This window comes from Lynx canadensis, chromosome E3 (assembly GCF_007474595.2).
Source record: "Lynx canadensis isolate LIC74 chromosome E3, mLynCan4.pri.v2, whole genome shotgun sequence".
Classification (NCBI taxonomy): Eukaryota; Metazoa; Chordata; class Mammalia; order Carnivora; family Felidae; genus Lynx; species Lynx canadensis.
In genome coordinates this window covers 14,639,821-14,660,582 of record NC_044318.1, presented here as the reverse complement: position 1 = coordinate 14,660,582, position 20,762 = coordinate 14,639,821, and the positions used below count along the sequence as shown (strand labels likewise).

The 20,762-nt window shown below is 41.9% G+C and overlaps 1 protein-coding gene and 1 long non-coding RNA gene across 3 annotated transcripts in view; one reads left to right on the top strand and one right to left on the bottom strand.

The window, feature by feature from the left end:
- LOC116737819 overlaps positions 1-20,762 on the top strand; it is a 101,132-nt gene that overhangs the window by 35,627 nt on the left and 44,743 nt on the right. The window lies entirely within an intron of this gene.
- On the bottom strand, positions 12,836-13,765 carry LOC115504214 (ADP/ATP translocase 2-like). The gene has a single exon (XM_032591626.1). It carries the CDS (start codon positions 13,748-13,750, stop codon positions 12,857-12,859), a length of 894 nt encoding a protein of 297 aa, XP_032447517.1. The 5' UTR covers positions 13,751-13,765; the 3' UTR covers positions 12,836-12,856.

The window sequence follows — 20,762 nt, the reverse complement described above, 5'->3', positions numbered from 1 at the left end:
GCTTCTTTCGTATTTCTGTATCTGTCATTTGCATATATCCGTAAAAACTAATTTTGAGTCTTACTTTACACAGCTCTGCATCTTGAGTTTTTTGTTTTTGTTGTTCCTTGTTCACTTAAATATCCTGAAGATCCTTCCATATCAACACATGGAGAGCTTTCTTCTTTTGATTTCCAACCACATAGTACCCTGGTATAGGTTGCCTATACTTTATATAACCAGTCTATTCCAGATAGACACTGGGTTGTCCCAAACTATTACTTAGGCTAAACACACTGCAGTGGATGACCTTGTACGTGCATGATTTCACATGTATTTAGGATAAATTTCCAGAAGTGGAAATCTGCTGGGTCAGATTGTGCGTACATTTGTGATTCTGCATAGATATGGCCACCTTGTCTTTCCATGAGGACACTAGCAATGAAGGAGAGTGTCTGCCTCCCCAGGGCTCATTCGTGTTTTGAAGACCTGCTTGAGGGGAGACTATTCTGCTCAGCACAAACATCGTAGGAGAGAATAGCACCATTTTACTTATTTCCCTATCATTCTGCAACCTTTCCCTCTTTGCCACTTGCTTGCTGTGGGACCGTAGCCGAGTTATTTAAGTGCTTGTGCCTTAGTTTCTTCATCTGTAAAATGGGGCTGTAAGAGTCCCCACAGCCTATGGTAGTTGGGAGAGTTCCATGAGCTAATGCACACAAAGAACTAAGCACAGTGCAGACATGGTAAGTGCTTTAAAAAATGCCATCTAGGTCAAACAAATAACTCCACTTAGGGATTGTCCCATCTCTGCCTCTATTTAGCCACAGTGTGTTCACATCTGTGTCATAAAACTAGAAACGCACTGACCATTTTCTTGGAGGAAAAGGAATCTTGGTTCTAGGTAGACAAACGTGAACTCCCTCTTTGAGTGTAAATGGAGAAGAGGACCCTGGAAGTTGCTAGTGGAGAAGGAGGTAATGAGGATTAGAGCAGGAGCAGAAATTCTGCAGTGAGCCTCAGAGAAGGAATGCCAACCTGTCCTTAAGAGTGCTTTGGTACCAAAACCCGTGTCTCCAGGAGGAGGTTCTGAACCATGTGTAGCAGATGCCAAGTGCCCCAGGGCTGTCTGGCCTGGGGTTCTGCCAGCACAGGCAAGGTTCTAGAATCCTGAGTACTGGGAAGAGGTTGGAGAGGGAGCTACTCCCTTGAGCCAAGCAGAGTTGGAAGCTCTTGCTTTGGACTCAGACAGCCCTGGGTTCAAATCCTGACTCTACTACTTGCTAGCAGCATTCCTATTTCTGATTCTCTCTTTCCTCATCTGTCATTTGAGGATAAATGCCACAGGAGAGGTATTCTCAGACTGCTTGTATATCCACAGGGAGGCTGTGAGGATTGCACGATATAATAGTTCTTAGGCATGGAGCACCTTGCGTGGTACATATTAAGCACTTGATAAATGTCAGCAACTATTAGGACATCAGATGAATAGGTCTTTACAAACTCCATGTCTCTGAAACACAAGACGGACCTTCGGGGTGGGGCGGGGCAAGGTTTACGTTAACAAATTCAAGTCATAAAATCAGAAAAGACCCGTTTGGATGGAGGCATAGTTATAGAGGAAATGTGCCTGTTAGCATACATGTTATTTGCAACAAAACAAAACGAATTTGTAAGCATCTTATTGCAGATGCAGGGGAGGGAGATCCTGAAAATTTTCCTGCAGTCTTGAGGCAGCAAATGGAAAATGAGTTGTATAGTACTGATTGCTGCTAATTTAAGACATATAAAAACCACTGATAAATCTCTTTGGTGTTCTCGGCTTTTTTTTTTTTTTTTTGATGTTATTTACTAAAGGTAAAATAGTCCTACTTTTCAATAGGTTATCTTTATCCCTTTATGTCATTTCGATGTTAAGGACATATGTTCCTAAACACTTCTACTGCTTCTACTTATTATCTTTTTTCAACCCATCACTCTCTGTAAGATCTGAATCCTTGTGCCTGGGAATCATCAAGGCGCTGCTCTCCTTGCCTGGAATGCCCTATAACCTGTCCGCTGTGCTTGGCAAGCTCCTGCTCCTGCACCAGCCATCACACTTTTTGTGAAGTATTTCCCAATACCACCATCAGCCATCAATGGCTCTTTCTTCTTTGGTTCCATGGGACTCTGTTTAATGTTTCTTTTCTAACATTTTACATATTGGGCTCTCATTCTTTGTGTACACGTCTATCTCTTCCTTTACACTGGGAAATCTTTGAGTCAAGGATTGCCTCCCTCTCCCTTTCTTTCTTCCAGGTTCATCAAACATGTATTAAGTGTCAGGTCCTGTGATAGGGCTTGTGAATACAGGAATGAATTAGACACACTTCCTGATCTGGAGGGGAGATTTCTTTTTTTTTTTTTTTTCAGTATATGAAATTTATTTATTTATTTATTTATTTATTTTTTAATGTTTTTTATTTATTTTTGAGACAGAGGGAGACAGAGCATGAACGGGGGAGGGGCAGAGAGAGAGGGAGACACAGAATCGGAAGCAGGCTCCAGGCTCTGAGCCATCAGCCCAGAGCCCGACGCGGGGCTCGAATTCACGGACCGCGAGATCATGACCTGAGCTGAAGTCGGACGCTTAACCGACTGAGCCACCCAGGCGCCCCTGAAATTTATTGTCAAATTGGTTTCCATACAACACCCAGTGCTCATCCCAAAAGGTGCCCTCCTCAATACCCATCACCCACCCTCCCCTCCCTCCCACCCCCCATCAACCCTCAGTTTGTTCTCAGTTTTTAAGAGTCTCTTATGCTTTGGCTCTCTTCCACTCTAACCTCTTTTTTTTTTTGGTTTCCTTCCCCTCCCCCATGGGTTTCTGTTAAGTTTCTCAGGATCCACATAAGAGTGAAACCATATGGTATCTGTCTTTCTCTGTATGGCTTATTTCACTTAGCATCACACTCTCCAGTTCCATCCACGTTGCTACAAAGGGCCATATTTCATTCTTTCTCATTGCCCTGTAGTACTCCATTGTGTATATAAACCACAATTTCTTTATCCATTCATCAGTTGATGGACATTTAGGCTCTTTCCATAATTTGGCTATTGTTGAGAGTGTTGCTATAAACATTGGGGTACAAGTGCCCCTATGCATCAGTACTCCTGTATCCCTTGGGTAAATTCCTAGCAGTGCTATTGCTGGGTCATAGGGTAGGTCTATTTTTAATTTTCTGAGGAACCTCCACACTGCTTTCCAGAGTGGCTGCATGGAGGGGAGATTTCAACATAATTTGGGAACAATTAAAGAATGAGGCCCTGAACTCATTGTCTTTTTTTATCCTCTCAGTAACCCTGCATGTGGCCATTATTATTCCCATTTTATTGTTGAAAAGCCTGAGCCAGAGAGGAAATAAAACTTGCCAAAGAACATAGATAGGGCTTGCAAGAGGCTGCAAACTGGTGTCAGGGTAGGGTCAGGAGACCCCCTGGAGGAGGCTATGCCCAGCACCATCGTGACTATGAGAAGGATTTGGCCAGGTGACTAAGTGCAGGAAAGGTGGAGGAGGAAGGATCAGGCTGTGCGAAGGCTTGGAGGTAAGGGAGCATTGCTCTTTGGGGAGGTGCAAGAGTCTTAGCCGTCTCCATTTGGCCAGTATTTGCACAGAGTGCAGCACATAGTAGGTGCTTGCTAAATATTTGCTGTAAGAATGAATTCCTACTGCTGAAATCCCCATGATTGGCAGTTTAATTCTGGGTTTGAGTTCATGGCATTCCTAAGGATCTTTTCAGTAATTTTTTTTTCCTGAGGTCCTGGGGATCCAACAACCACTGTCCCATCTTGGATGAATGTGTCGCCAAATTGTTTCCATTCAGCTCCCCAGAAATCTCTGCAGAGGCCTCCCCACTACCTCAACTCTTTATATGTCCAGGGAGTGTTTCCACATTTAGGTTAGTCAGCTTAAGCAAAGCTTTGGGTGGAGATGGGCAATTGCTGGGCATCCCTTGCCTGAGGCTGTCTATAGGCCACACAGCTCTGGAGTACTCAAAAACTGCCTCTTACAGGTGGGAGACCACACTCAGGAAACAAGGATCTCCGGGAGGCTGCTTATGTCCTGGCCACTCTGCCTAAGTCTCCGGTCTCTTTCCCATCGTCTCTCCTCCCCATATCTTCTAGTCTGAATGGGGGTGAGACGGATGGGGAATTTCTTCTCTTCTGGTTGCTTTCACTCAAGCCGCTCTGTCAAGGACAGGAGTGTTCTTTCATTTGTTGCTTGGCAATTAATAAGAAAAGCTCTGGAGCCAGACTGCTTGGGGCTTGCATCCTGGGTGTGCTACTTGCCAGCTTTGTGACTTTGGGCAAGATGTTAGTGTCTGTACCTCATTTTCCCTACCTGTAAACGGCGCTTAATAATGATACCGATTTCATAGGATGTTTGGAAGAACTTAAAGGAATTAAAACATTTAAAGCACTTAGGACAGTACTTGGCACATTGTAGGTGCAAGGTATATGCTGCTGCTGCTGCTGCTAACAGTGGTGATTAAAATTACTTCACACAAGGGGCGCCTGGGTGGCTCCATCAGTTAAGCATCCAGCTTCGGCTCAGGTAATGACCTCATGGTTTGTGGGTTTGAGTCCTGCATTGGGCTCTGTGCTGTGAGCCTGCAGCCTGTTTTAAATCCTCTGTCCCCCCTCTCTTGCCCCTCCCCCACTCATGCACACATGCTCTCTCTCTCTTTCTCAAAAGTAAATAAACATTAAAAAAATTACTCTACAAAACCTCCTCCTCTATTCTGATTCTTTTGTACTAAATGTTAGTGGCCTAAAGCCATAACCAAATGGAAAATAGTTCTTCTTTTCCTCAGAGACAAGGCAAGCTTAGACTTAAGTTTATTATTTGTTTTGTAATGCAATAAACAAAGGCAAGAACAACAAAACCATTACATTTTACGTTAAAATAGTAGGACTGTTCACAGGCATGTTATACACAAAGTTGTTTGAGTTGATATATTGCTCAAAACTGGAATAAACCTAACCCAGTCTAGTAACTGAAGTTATGCTGGACAAACTGAGGCTCAGAGAAAGGAGCTGACAAAGGCCTGGTCACACGAATACGAGGCTGGAACCAGAGCACATGTCTCCTGCTTCCTGTTAATGTTTCTTGTGGTGCCCTACAGCCAAGTGAAGAAATATAGCCATTCTCTATTCTATGACAGTGGTCAAACATATTGTGTGTGTGTGTGTGTGTGTGTGTGTGTGTGCGTGTGTGCGTGTGCATGCGTGTGTGCATGCGTGTGTGTGAAGAGCCTGATAGTAAGTATTTTAGGCTTTGGGGGCCATATGTCTCTGTCACAACAATTTAGCTCTGATATTGTAGTGCAGAAGCCACTGTAGACAGTATGCAAATGGATGGATGTGGTTGTGTTTCAATAGAACTTTGTTTATAAAAAAGGTGGTGGGCCAGATTTGACCCATGGGCCATGGTTGCAGATCCTTGCTCTGTGGCATCCCCAGCTGGAGTGTTAGAGGTGAATACCAGAGCAATAAATGCTTTTCTAACATGAAACAGAAGCTGGCAGTCAAATGCTAAGCATGAAGAAATGGGAAGAGTGTGTGAATAAGGATAATTAGGCAAAAACCAATTTTACTTTTCCAACCCAGCGACCCCTGTTTCTTTCAATTTCTATTTTCTTTTTTCAGAGAGAGAAAAAGGAGATGGCAATTTTTCTACATTAACAAATGAGATTAAGGGAGAGATTTAGCAAAATGGTGTCAGTTACCATGGCATTCCTGGTACAACTTGCCAGAAACTCCAACTAAAAGGGCAAATTTTATCTTTGTGACTCAGGTAATTTTAATCTATAGCATGAGAATTATCCACTTAGCTCCCAGAGCTTAGCTTGCTTTATTAGGATATCAAAAAAATAAGTAGAAAGAAGAGAGAACGTGTTTAGAGATGATTTGCTTTCGTTTGCGAAATCAGTCCACAGTTAATTAGGGCGAACCTCAGAGGCCACAGGCAGGTTAGCAGAATGAGGTTGAATCAGTATCAGATAAGGGTACAATTAATAAAATACCACGGAGCATTCTTCCTGTGAGGTGCATAGTTATGTGTATCTTTTGAAATTGTTCATAATGGGGGAGTATATTAATTATCTATTGCTACATGGCAATTACACCCAGATTTAGCAGCTTAAAACAACATACTCTTGTCATCTCACCGTTTCCATCATCAGGAACCTGGGGGCCGCTTGGCCGCCTCCCCTGCTTCCCCCCCGGCATGCCACATCCAAAGTGTCAGCCAGGCTGGGGTTTCATCTCAAGGTTCAAGTGGGGGAAGGATCCACAGCCCTTGTAGTTGATGGCAGGATTCAATTCCTCAAGGGTCATTGGACTGAGGGCTTCAGTTCTTTGCTGGCTTTTGAATAGAGGCCCACTTGCCATGTGGGCATCTCCACTGTGGCAACTCACTACTTCAAAGCACAAAGACCAAGAAGGCAATAGAGTCTGCTAGCAATGTGGCCGACACAGTCTCCTGTAACGAATTATGGAAGTGACATCCCATCACTGTTCTGCCATATTCTGTTGCTTAGGAATAAGTCACAGGTCTTGCCCATACCAAAAGAGAGGGGATTCCACAAGGACATGAAAACCAAGAGGTGGGGTGACTGGGGGACATTTCAGAGTCTGCCTGCTAGAAGGAGGGAGCAATAGTGATGTCAGCCTGCAAGAAGAGCAAGACCTTTCATGTCAGGAAGTTCTCTGAAGCTGTATTTACTGTAACAGATGAGTGATGGTGAGAGTATAGCGACTGGGAATCAGTAAATCTACCTGGGTGTTCTGCGTGGACTTTGCAGATTGGGTCTCTGAAAGGGGTTTTATGTTATTTATTTATTTTTTTAATATATGAAGTTTATTGTCAAATTGGTTTCCATACAACACCCAGTGCTCATCCCAAAAGGTGCCCTCCTCAATACCCATCACCCACCCTCCCCTCCCTCCCACCCCCCATCAACCCTCAGTTTGTTCTCAGTTTTTAAGAGTCTCTTATGCTTTGGCTCTCTTCCACTCTAACCTCTTTTTTTTTTGGTTTCCTTCCCCTCCCCCATGGGTTTCTGTTAAGTTTCTCAGGATCCACATAAGAGTGAAACCATATGGTATCTGTCTTTCTCTGTATGGCTTATTTCACTTAGCATCACACTCTTCAGTTCCATCCACGTTGCTACAAAGGGCCATATTTCGTTCTTTCTCATTGCTACGTAGTAGTCTATTGTGTATATAAACCACAATTTCTTTATCCATTCATCAGTTGATGGACATTTAGGCTCTGAAAGGGGTTTTAAAAATGGATAAGGAAGATGTGAGGTATATATATATATATATATATATATATATATATATATATATATAATGGAATATTACTCAGCCATAAAAAAGAATGATAGATATCTGGCCATTTGTAATGACATGGATGGAGCTAGAGAATATTATGCTAAGTGGAATAGGTCAGAGAAAGACAAATACCCTATGATTTCACTCATATGTGGAATATAAAAAACAAAACAAACAAGGAAAGAGGGAAAAAGAGAACGGCAAACCAAGAAATAGACTCTTTCTTAGAATTTTTTAATGTTTATTTATTTTTGAGAGAGAGAGAAAGAGAGATAGAGATAGAGATAGAGAGAGAGAGAAAGACAGCATGAGCAGGAGAGGGGCAGAGAGAGAGACACACACACACAGAATCCGAAGCAGGCTCCAGGCTCTGAGCTGTCAGCACAGAGCCTGACGTGGGGCTTGAACTCACAAGCTGTGAGATCATGACCTGAGACGGCATCAGATGCTTAACTGACTGAGCCACCCAGGTGTCCTAAGAAATAGACTCTTACCTATAGAGACCAAACTGATAGTTATGAGAGGGAAGGTGGTTGAGGGGATGGGTGAAGTAGGTGATGGGGATTAAAAGTACACTTACCATGATTAATCGCTGAGCAATGTTTGGAAGTGTTGAATCACTGCACTGTACCCCTGAAACTAATATTCCACAGTCTGTTAACTAACTAGAATTTAAATAAACACTTAAAAAAGAAAATCACTAGTCTCCATAAGCAAGTGCAAATAAAATGTTTTTTTATTTAACTTTATTTTTTATTTTTAAAAATTTACATCCAAATAGTTAGTATATAGTGAAGCAATGATTTCAGTAGATTCCTTAGTGCCCCTTACCCATTTAGCCCACCCCCCCTCCCACAATCCCTCCAGCAACCCTCAGTTTGTTCTCCATATTTATGAGTCTCTTTTGTTTTGTCCCCTTCCCTGTTTTTATATTATTTTTCTTTCCCTTCCCTTAGGTTCATCTGTTTTGTCTCTTAAAGTCCTCATATGAAATATAACATATTGAAAGAAAAATACACGACCCATAAGTGTTTAGCTCAATATTTTCACAATGTGAACACACTTGAATAGCCAACACCCCCAAAGCACTGTTGTGTCCCCTTCTCTCCAAAAGTAATTTCCATACTGAGTTCTAATACCACAGATGAGTTTTTGCCACTTAAAAAGATATAAATGGAATCAAGCAATGTGAGATTCATTTAAGTAATTGCATGGAGCTATAGTTGGTTGATTTTTATTGCTGAATAGTATTCCATCATGAGAATATACCACCATTTTATTTATTCATTTTATTATTGTTGGGCATTTGTGGTTATTTCTGGGTTTTGACATTAAAAACAGTGTTGCCATGAACATCTTTGAGCTTGATTTTTGGTTTACATGTGTAGCCGGTTCTGTTGGGTATCATAGCTAGCAGGAAAATTGCTGGGTCATAAAATAAACATTGTTCAAATTTAGTAGATTCTGCTGAACAGTTTTCTGAAGTGCTTCTATGAATGTAAACTTCCACTAGCAGTGGATGGGAATTCTAGTTGCTCTGAATTGTCAACAACACTTGTTACTGTTTGTCTCTTTTCATGCCCTCATTACTGTCTTAATTTCTACCATTACAATAAGTCTTAATACCTAGTATAGTATGCTTTTCTACCTCATTGTTCTTTAAGATTGTCTTGGCTAGTGACATATACGTTTCAAAATTAGCTGCTCAATTTCCATAAAAACTTCAACGGGAGATTCGATGGAGATTGTGTTAAAGAACTATAGATCAGTTTGCAGAGAATTGACTTTATTACCGTATAGAGCCCTCCAATCCGTGACCATTGTTTATCCCTCCATGTAGCTGTTGTAGGTATTTTAAAATTATTATCAGTGATATTTTAGAGACTTCCATTATCAGTTTTACACATCTTTTGCTAGGTTTATTCCTAGGTTTTTGATATTTTAAAATTTTATTGTAAATAGACTGTTTTATTGTCTAAATGTTTGCTGGTATATAAAAACATATTAGATGATTTTCTATTTATCTTGATGGGCCAGGTTTTTAGAAAACTACTTTCTAAAATGTTTATTTATTTAGGGGCGCCTGGAAGGCTTAGTCTGTTAAACATCCGACTTTGGCTCAGATCATGATCTTGCAGTTCGTAAGTTCTAGCCCCATGTCAGTCTCTGTGTTGACAGCTCGGAGCCTGGATCCTGCTTCAGATTCTGTGTGTCTGTCTCTCTGCCCCTCCCCAACTCGTGCTCTGTTTCTCTTTCTGTCTCAAAAATAAATAAACATTAAAAAAATTGTAAATGTTTATTTATTTATTTTGAGAGAGAGAGAGAGAGAGAGAGGAGGGGCAGAGACAGAGGGGAGAGGGAATCCTAAGTAGGCTCCACATATTAGTGCACAGCCCAGCGTGGGACTCAAACCCACAAACCATGAGATCATGACCTGAGCTGAAGTCAGGAGTCAGATGCTTAACTGACTGAGCTGCCCAGTCACCCCTTGATGGACGAGGTTTTGAAAGCTTACTTTTCTCTCGGGAGGCAGGTCAAAGTATGTATGCCAGTGTGCTCCCTGAGCCTCCCAGATGCACTGCACGTGGGATGCAGGGTTGCTATATTGTACAACTCCAGGGGGCAGTATCCACACTGCAGTCCAGGGAGGCAACAATTACATAAAGCAGCGTGTGATTTCTGCCCTATGCATTGTAGAACCTTGACTACCCTGTCTGAAGTATCTGAAAGGTGGCAGACGTTGATAGAATTACCCTTCTCTGGACTGGAAAATGCCTGCCTTTAATGACTAGCCTATTTCTCACTAAAAGGAAAGACTTTCCCTCCTTTGAGAAATGAAACAGCATCACCATATGAGTGAGATCCCCCCTCCCCTTCTCCATAGTCTAACTCTTCACATTAAGTTTTATAGCCAATTACACTTCTCTCACCTCTGGGATCCAAAGCTAACAAGTTGATTCTTGACTTAGCGGGGAAGAATGGGAAACCAATATTATGAAGGATGAGGAAGTGGGACGTGATCTGGATAGGGCTGCTACATGCAGCTGTACAGTTTGTGCACTGCACAAAGGCCACTGGCTATAGGGATGAGTTTGGAGGAAGAGGGCTGAAATGCAGTTCTTCTCTGGTCATCAAGCTGTGTGCCCTGGTGTGGGGCTGCATCCATTCTCAGGGGATATTTTCTCCTGATTTACCTGCCCTCTTGAGGCATCTTTTTCTGTTTGTACAAAGCCATCTTCTAGGCTAATGGATACCCTAGTCTAGGCCTTGAAGGTTGGCCCATCTCTAAGTTGACCATCAGTGGCTACATTTATCAGCTTCTCTTGGCACAGATTAGCGGTGTTGGCCAGCATGCTGACAAAATGTTTCTGGAGAACTCCATGCCCTCTTCTACCCTTTCTGTTCGCCTTTTATTGATTCTTCTCTCCTGCCTTTCTAAGTCTGAGCCAGAAACCCTCCTGTTATTAAAAGCAGTCCCACTTGCCCATACCTTTCATTTCCTTTGAATTACATTAATTGCCTGACAGCTAAAAAGTGAGCTGGTATTTTCAGATTTCAGCTGCTGGTCGGCAAGAAATATTTACCAGCTCCTGCAGATTTATAAAGATGCCACAGAGATGCCTGGAGACTAACAATCAGAAAATACAGCAGCAAAACAACACTATTTTTCAAGGTTAAACGCTCAGAATGCTAAAAAGAAATTGTCCATAAAGCAAAATAGGGATTCACAAGCAGGCAGCCTGTACCCTGGACAAAAGAAAGGAACCGGAGGTTTAAAATAAGATTTCACAGCTTCACAATAATTATGAATTTAATAAGGGGAGCTTTATTTTTAATTTAGTTCCAGTCTGGCAGCCCATCTCCTCCCTGCCTCCCCCTCTCCATGGCATTAATGCTCTTTAATGTGGCCCTAAGGCTGAGGTCACAGTGAGAGTGAGGAAAGGCCTCCAGCTGTAAGACTTTCTGACGAAGAAGTATTTAGACAGATGATGTTCCTGCCCCTCTGTAGGCAGATGGGACTAACTCCCACTGGCTTTATTCCCTCCTGGCAGTCAGAAATGTCTCTAGCTATGTAGGAACAGGAGGTTCTGAAAATTCCGACACAGGAAGATTTTTTTCCCCTGATAGGACCCCAGGCTTTGTCTCCTGTTCTCCATGAGCAGAGTAATAAAACTCAGCTCAGGCCACCAAAAATGGTCATGGACCCCCAGGGCAATACTGCTTCAATGCTTACTTACACCCCAAATGGGGTGATTTACATGTGGCTGGTGAAAGGGCCACAGACTTCCAAAAAATGCTTTTTGATAGACTACCTTTTAGTGTTATCTGTTTTCAGGGCCAGACATACTGATTTGTTTCCTGTTCATTCATTCATTCATTCGGCAAATATTTATTGAGGTCCTTTTTTTTGAGCTGCTCTTTTTTATACAGGTTAAATTGAATGAATTTAACACACAGTGAATCAATCTAAAGTGAACATATCAGTGGCATTTGGTGCATTCACAGTTGTGCAACCATCCCTTCTGTCTATTTCCAAGACATTTCATTATCCCCAATAAAAATCCATATCCATTAAATAATTACTACCTCCAGCCTCTGGTAACTACCAATTTGCTTCCTGTCTCTATGGATATATCTATTCTGGATATTTCATATAAATGAGATCATACGATATGAGACCTTTGTGTCTGGTTTCTCACACTTAGCATAAAATTTTCGAGGTTCATCTACTGTGTAACATGTATCAATTCTCCATTCTTTTTCATGGCCCAGTAGTATTCCATTTAATGTATTTCTGCAATTTGTTTATTCACTCATCTGTTGATGGACATTTGAGTTGTTTCCACCTTTGGGGCTATTTTGAATAGTGCTGCTATGAACATTCATGTACCACTTGTTCGAGTGTCCATTTTCAGTTCTTTGGGGAATGGAATTGCTGGGTCATTGGGTCATTCTATGTTTAGTTTGTTAAGAAACGGTTAAAGAGCTTTCCACAAGATCACACCATTTTACATTCTCATTTTAAATGCTCTTTTACATGCTTGGATACATCAATGGATAGAATTGGCCCTTACATTCTAGTGAGGAGAGGTAGACAATAAAGCATAAACATAATAAATAAATATGTACAATGTAGAAGGTAATCTGTTCTAGGCATAAAAGAAAAAATAAAGCAGGGTAAGGGAGACTGGAAGTGTCATGAAGCAGTGGACAGTGGGTTATAATTTTATTTATTTATTTATTTAATGTTTTGGATAGTGTTTATTTCTTCAAATTTATTTATCAGGAGTGACTGAAATAAAAAATATAATTGGGTCCCGTCATCGTGGAAATAGCTTTAAGAGAAAACTGGTCAGATGAACATTATTGCTTCCCATTTTCAACCAGTCAGTAGTTGCCGTTGATAAATAGACAGCCAACAGTCTGTCAAGAATGCTCAAGATGTGTTATATAATACAACATGCCTGTTCACAGGGGAAGAAACTAGGAAATAACTTATGTGAACTTCTTGATTTCATCATACAAGACAAGCACGAAGGCACCACCCATGCCTCTGAGAACATTGGACCACGCCCCCTTGAAAAAAACTTTGGCCCCTTCGTTAGGAGCAATCTTCCTCCAGCAGTCAAGCGTGCGTGTGTACATGATGTCGGTTCCTTTGCGCCCTGGCTGCGTCATCATTCGGCGACGAACAGTGTCAAAGGGATAGGAAGTCAACCCGGCAACCGCTGTGACGGACTGTGCGATCATCCAGCTGATGAAGATGTGAGTGTTCTTGGGATCCGGAAGCATGCCCTTTGCAGTATCATAGATACCGAAGTAGGCAGCTCGGTAGACGATAATGCCCTGCACAGACACATTAAAGCCTTGGTACAGGCCCTTAATCCCATCAGATTTGTAGATCTTAACCAGGCAGTCACCAAGGCCTCGGAATTCCCTTTCCGCTCCAGCCTTGCCCACATTGGCCGCTAGACGGGTACGGGCAAAATCCAGAGGATACACAAAACACAAGGATGTGGCCCCAGCGGCGCCACCCGATGCCAGATTCCCTGCAAAGTAGCGCCAAAACTGGGTTCTCTTGTCCACGCCACCCAGGAAGATCTTGTATTTATCTTTGAAGGCGAAGTTGAGGGCCTGGGTGGGGAAGTATCTGATGACATTGGCCAGGTTACCGCGCCAGAAGGACAGGACTCCCTGCTCCCTGGGGATACGAACCACACAGTCTATAATGCCCTTGTATTGCTTATCTGCGGTGATTTGCTTGCTGGCATGCTGCACCTGCAGCAGCAGCTTGACCCGCTCGATGGGCGCTACCGTGGTCTTGGAGATGGCCACCACCACTCCACCCGCCAGGGAGTCCTTGGCAAAGGACACAGCAGCATCTGTCATTTTGAAAGGAAAGAGGAGCCGGGCGACTGCGGGACTGCGGTAGGAACCGGCTGGGACTCCGGGACTGCCTATTTTATTTATTGTTTAAGTAGGCTTCACGCCCAGCATGGAGACCAATGTAGGGTTTGAACTCACAACCTTGAGATCAAGGCCTGAGCTGAGATCAAGAGTTGGACACTTAACAGACTGAGACAACCAGGCACCCCATGGGTTATCATTTTAAATAGGATGCTCATGACACCTTCCCTGAGAAGGGGAGAATGGAACAAAGACTTGAAGGAAGTGAAAGAACAAGTCAAGTGGATATGTGAGGGAAGAATATCACAGGTAGAGGGAACAGTTAATACAGAGACCCTGGAGTACCTGGCTTGTTTGAGGAGGAACAAGGATGCCAGTGTGGCTGGAACAGAGTAGGCAGGGCCTGAAAAGAGGGGTAAGAGAAGAGGTCAGAAAGGTAATGGGTAACAAGATCGTGTGGAAGCTCACAGGCCATTTTAAGGACTTTGATTTTGAACTGAATGCAATAAGAAGCCATGGGAGGGTTTTAACCAGAGCACTAATGTTTGAAGAGGAGGCATTGAAATAGTCCAGGTGAGAGATGTTGGTGGATCATATACCAGAATGAGAACAGTGGGGGTGGAAAGAAGTGGTCCTGTTTGGGATATGGTTTTAAGATGGAGCCAATGATATTTCTTTATGAATTGGATGAGGGTTGTGTGTGGGAGTGACAAGAGTCATGGATAACTGAAATGTTTGGCATCAGCAACTGAAGGAAGGGATTGCTGTCATCTGGAATGGGACAGGCTATGGATGGAATAGGGTTTGGGGGAGAAGATCAGTTTTGGACATACTATGTTTGAGATGCTTCATCAACACTAGATGTCTACTAAATTTTAGGATTTGGAGTTTGTATTGGAAGACAGAGCTGAAAGAGAAGGGTTGGAATGGCCGAAATTTAGCATGGAAGCACCTCTAGATAGAGGTAGTAGCTTGCTCCACTGTGATTTCAGGGAGAGACCTTTATAAGGGGTCCAGAGAAATTTCTGCAACAGCTAGTTATGCCTGATGAAAATAATGAGTGGTAGAGATGGTGACAAAATGAACATAGGTCATATCTAAAGGGGATTCAGTTTCAGCTAATTTTTTCCATGTGAGAATCCAGGCTTAGTGTTTTTAGGGCGTATTTTTCAAGGCAAACTGAAAGTTTGGATTCTTTTTTTTTTAATTTTTAAAAATATTTATTTATTTTTGAGACAGAGAAAGACAGAGCATGAACAGGGGAGGGTCAGAGAAAAGGCGACGCAGAATCTGAAGCAGGCTCCAGGCTCAGAGCTGTCAGCACAGAGCCCGATGCAGGGCTCGAACTCACGGACTGTGAGATCATGACCTGAGCCGAAGTCGGATGCTCAACCAACTGAGCCACCCAGGCACCCCTGAAAGTTTGGATTCTTATGTTAAATCGCCAAATTAAAAAAAAAAAACAAAACTAGGCAACAGCTACATAAGACATTGTTTTTGTCTGTTAAAGATACTTGAATATGAACTACATGTTATGTGATATTATGGAATTATTATTTTCTTGAGTGTGATGATGGTATCATGGATAAATTGGAGAATGTCCTTATTATTAAGAAATTCACACTGAAGTATTCCTGAATGAAGTATTCTGTTGTCTGCAATTTATTTCCAAGTAGTTCAGAAAAAAAAATGTGTATGTATGTGTTAGGTATATCTGAATAGTAATTATACTATTACTTGAACTTTTCTTTAGACTTGAGAATTTTCAAAATAAGAAGTTAGGTGAGGTGGAATGGGGGAAAACATAGCCAAATAAGAATGTCTATAGGCAGGAACTGGCCTATAGGTGTTGCCAGTTTTCAACCTATGTCCTAATAAAATATTGTTTTATTGTATTATTTCTGTTATGGAAATAAACTTATTATATATCTGCATTTTATACATCCACAGGACTGTTAGTGTCCCCAAGGTAGGGAAAGTATCTTCTTCCTTGAATAACCTTGGCCTCACTTAGGTAGGAGGTGTTCAAAAGCAAAATGGTTGTTCCTTGCAATATATGTACAAATTATGCCCAACCAGAAGAAGAGGAGCTTAGTCACTGTGGATTCCTACAAAATGGTCGGAAAGAGATTCATAATACTGGCTCACAGGAAAGACAGCATCTTGAAAGTTTGCTGGGAAGAATTTGTTAGATGACAGAAAACAGAAATATAAGACACATGCTTTCCTCTGTCTCCTTTACCATCATCTGTCTGCATAAATGACTCCTGAAGTCACTTGTAGATCTATGATTTAATTATTCTGAGTTTGGGATTCACCTAATGGGTAAATCCTCCTTGAGGTATTTCTTTTCAGGACCTGGGACAGCACTCAGCATACGGCTGTCACTCTGGAAATAACTTGAAAGAATGGACAACTTCATCTACTTACGTCCATTGCTAGACAAAGGAGTCTGCATTTTACATCCCATCTATTATTTATTGGGGAGGGGCTTGTGTGAGATTTCCTGTATGAGTTTGGGAAATGCTGAGAGATTTTATTTTTGGTGTTCAACCTTAGGCGCTTATTCCCCCATGGCCACAGGACTGGTCCATCGTAAGGAATATAAAAAAGCAGTGTTCAGATTTCAAGTTGCTCATAAATCTGCTTCCTGCATTATCATTTTTTATCTGCCTACTTTTGTTTCCCCTGAGTTCAAAGGAAGTGCTTTACCTTAGAAATGATTCACTACTTCTGGGCCACCGAGGGCTTTGAAAGCCACACAATAGAAGTTCCATTTCAAATCCCCCCATTTATAATCATGGGGGAAAGCTGGGTGTTGTCTTGGGGGTTATCAATGATTTAACAAAACTCAACCTTTGTTCCTCATGTGTCCATTTTTCAAAAACTTACTACTCAAATCTCTGAGAGTTGTTGCCCCTGAGGAAACATTTATCTTTGCTTTGACATCTTTTGCACTGTATCCCTTTTCAGTTCTCCTTTCTAACATGGGATAAATGGCTCTGTGGGTTTTGGAATGAAGAGTTACATCTTGCAGTATGTTTGGGAGTGTGTAGAAATCCTGTTTCCCTCCCCCATGCCCTGGGTCAGAAGATGGAGGAATAACCAGTTAAGACAGATGGGATTGAATAATATTACAGGTTGAATCGTGCCCCTCTCATTTATATGAACCCCTAACCCCCAGCACTTCAGAAGGTGGTCTTATTTGGAGGTAGGGTCTTTGTATGTGTAATTAGTTAAGATGAGGTCATACTGGAGTAGATTGGAATAATCCAGTGTAACTGATGTCCTTGTAAAGAGGGGACATTTGGAGACAGACATGCACACAGGGAGAATGCTGTGTAAAGATGAAGGTGGAGATCCACTATCAAGGAATGCCAAAGATTTCCAGCAAACTATCAGAAGCTAGGAGAGAGTCATAGAACAGATTTCAGTGTCAAAGGGAATCTGGCTTGCCTTGCTGACACCTGGATCTCAGGCTTCCAGCCTCCAGAACTGTGAGACAACATATTTCTGTTGCTTAGGTCACCCAATTTGTGGTCTTGTGTCTCAGCAACCACACAAAACCAAAGTGGGTGATATGCTTATGACATTCGTCTAAGGGTCTGTATTTGCTTGGAAGGTATAGCATAGCAGCTAAATACTTGGGTTTTTAGGACCAAACACCTTATGAATTCTTAGTTGGGTAATGTGGGAGAATTACTTAACATTTCTGCACTTCCACTTTCCCAAAAATAAAATGCCAAATAATTTTAGGTTTAGACCTGATAGAACTGTCATGTGGATTAAATGAGATCATGTACTTAGAGCTGTAGGCTAAATATCTGTCACTTAGTAAGCATTTTTATTTTTATGGTTATATTAGTAATAATTGGCAACATACACTCAGTCCAAAAGAAACCTGTACTACCTGGATTTTAAAAAGTTTTCCTTGGACCACACTTCGCCAATGGCTGCACCTTCCCCTCTTTGACCCCTGCTGTAAGGGCTACTGGTCTGGGGCCCTATGCTATCTCTATCCCCTTTCAGGGATGTAATCTCACTCCATCAAAGAGGGCTTGTTATAACTGACACACAAGACACACCTGCCATTTAAACAAGTGAAAGTAAGATGGTTCTAGAAACTGGATGAAAATTTGGAGTGGCTGGTTACCAGCATCATGTATTCATTCACATTCAGGCAAGACATATATATTGAAAGTCAGTGGCCTTGGTGCAGAATCGGACTCCCAATGGGTTGTTTTGTTGGTCTCCTGTGAGCAGGGGAAGGGATGCAGCATAATAATCGTTCCAGAACAACTGCCACTTATTGAAACATATGCCAGGTGCTAGACGTTGCCCTAGAACAATTACCCTTTAAACTTCTTTAAGGTTAGATAAAATTATTATCCCCATTTTACAGATAAGGATACTGAGGCAGAGAGATTAAGTAACTTGCTCAAGGCCACATGTAGTTCATGACAGAATCAGGATATGAACCCATATCTCTCATACTACAAAGCCTGTGTTCTTATCAGCTGCTGCCTCACGAGCACCAGGAATCCAGTGCCCTCAGGTGTATATTTGAAATAGATTGTGAACGAGACATAGAGGAAACTCAGTTTTTGAATCAAATGCTGGCACATTAAAAAAAAAAAAAAAAAAAGACAAACCAAAACCAAAAACCTGCCATGAATTGATGGCTGGAGCAAAATGAGTATTTTCCCAATGTCTAAATTCAGTGACTGAACCTGAGACTTGTTTTAATTTTACAATTGTCTTGAAGCCATTAATCTTGCCAGGCATTATGGTGCAAGTGCATTTTGCCAAGTGGTTCCTCAGGAGCATTTTATTATGATAAAAATCGCAAGTGTGACCCTAGTCTTTTTATTTTGTGTACTCTCCATCATTTCCTATGATAAGCGATATTTCTGTAGTTCACCAACCTCCTCAATCTTTGTTTGTTTAGGGAGAGAATATTAATTAGCGGTGCTAAGGAGACCATGAGCCACAAGTGAAATTTTGATAATGGAATTCCTTAGACTGTCTTTGCTCCCCAAGGCATCCTCTGCTTAAGTAATCCAATTGAATGTAATTATTAACATAAGAATAATGATATTAGTGTTGTTTCCTACTTCAGTTGTTACTCATGGAAAACTGCAAGTTCCCATAAATTTATTGGCCTCTGTTCAAAGTGGAAAATAGTCTCATTTTATGTTTTGTTTCTCTATCATTTTTGCTTTGCTCAACTCATTCTAAACCTGGCAGCTGGATCCTTATGATGGTCCTTATTGGACTTGGGGGGAAAATTAAGAAGTTTCTTGTTCCTGTTTGAAAGAGAAGCCTGTCCCAGGTGGAAATCCTCAAATAGGCTGTCTTCCATTTTCCACAAGAAGTTGTCTTGAAGTTCTATTTGGGCGCTGTAAACCATTCAAGCCTTTTGCAAAACCTCTCCTGGTTTCCAGTATCTCTCTCCCAGTCCATCATCTGGACACACTGAGCATCATGTTTTCCAAAAAACATATCTGTTTTTTCAACTTCTTTGCTGAAAACCCCTGATAGGCTTCCCCCTACTCTTAGGATAAAATTCAGATTTCTTCTCATGCCGTAATGTTGTGACTCTTGTCTGCCTGCCCGGCCGTCTCCATCTTCACTCCGTCTCCCTCTTTCATCCAGTCGTGTTAAGTGTCTTTGGTTTACAGAGAGAGTAAACCATCTTTGGCCTTAGCATGTGCTGTGAACAGAGCACTCTTTCCTCCCTAATTCAGGACTTGATTTAGGCACCAGGTCCTCCTAGAAGGTTTCTTGTCTTCACAGGTCAAATGTGGTGCCTGGTGTTAATTTTAAGGAAGTATAAGACTGAACACTTGCAGATAGACCTTGATGGGACATTGTCTAAGCCTCATGGAACCCCATGAGTTTTTTTTTTTAATTAAAAAATTTTTGTTAATGTTTACTTATTTTTGAGAGAGAGAGAGAGACAGAGCATGAGCAGGGAAGGGGCAGAGAGAGAGGGAGACATAGAATCGGAAACAGGCTCCAGACTCCGAGCTGTCAGCACAGAGCCTGACGTGGGTCTCGAACTCACAAACTGTGAGATCATGACCTGAGCCAAAGTTGGTCGCTTAACCGACTGAGCCACCCAAGCACCCCGAACCCCATGAATTTTGTAATGTTGCCTAAGATTCTCCACACCAACCATCCTTTTTAGTTTCCATTATCCTAAAAACATACTGTCCACTAATATAAGGGGTGCTGTACCCTTTATAGAGGGCCCAACCCCTCTTGATGCACCCATTATAATGTTTCATGTTGTACTATCATGATTTCACATATGTGGCCCCTTGACTACACACAGCAAGACCAGGGTATGCTTTCTGCAGTGTTACATTCTCAGCACTAAGCCCAGTGTTTGGTGCACTAAAGGCACTTAAGATTTGTTTACTTGAGAGGCTCCTGGGTGGCTCAGTTGGTTGGGCATCCAACTTCGGCTCAGGTCATGATCTCGCGGTTCGTGAGTTCAAGCCCCGCGTCGGGCTCTGTGCTGACACCTCAGAGCCTGGAGCCTGCTTCAGATTCTGTGTCTCCTTCTCTCTGCTCCTCCCCCCCCCTCTCTTTCTCAAAAATAAATAAAGCTTAAAAATTTTTTTAAAAAAGATGTGTTTACTTGAATGAGCCTATTTGTTAGAAAATTGGATAGAATGCAGTTTTATTTAATATTTATATAACACACAGTGGATGTCATAGCATATGGGGAAAAAAACCATGTCAAGTAACTGTGTGGATAGTATACTTGAATTCAGAATCTTGATCCAGAGCTAAGGATTACAAACTACACTCCATGGGCCAAATCCAGGCCGCTGCCTGATTTTATAAATGAAGTGTTATTGGAATAATGCCACGCCCACTTAATTACATATTGTCATTGGCTCTTTTGTGCTGCAATGGCAGAATTGAATAGTTGTGACCAAGACCATATGGCCCACTAAGCCTCAAATATTTACTATCTGGATCT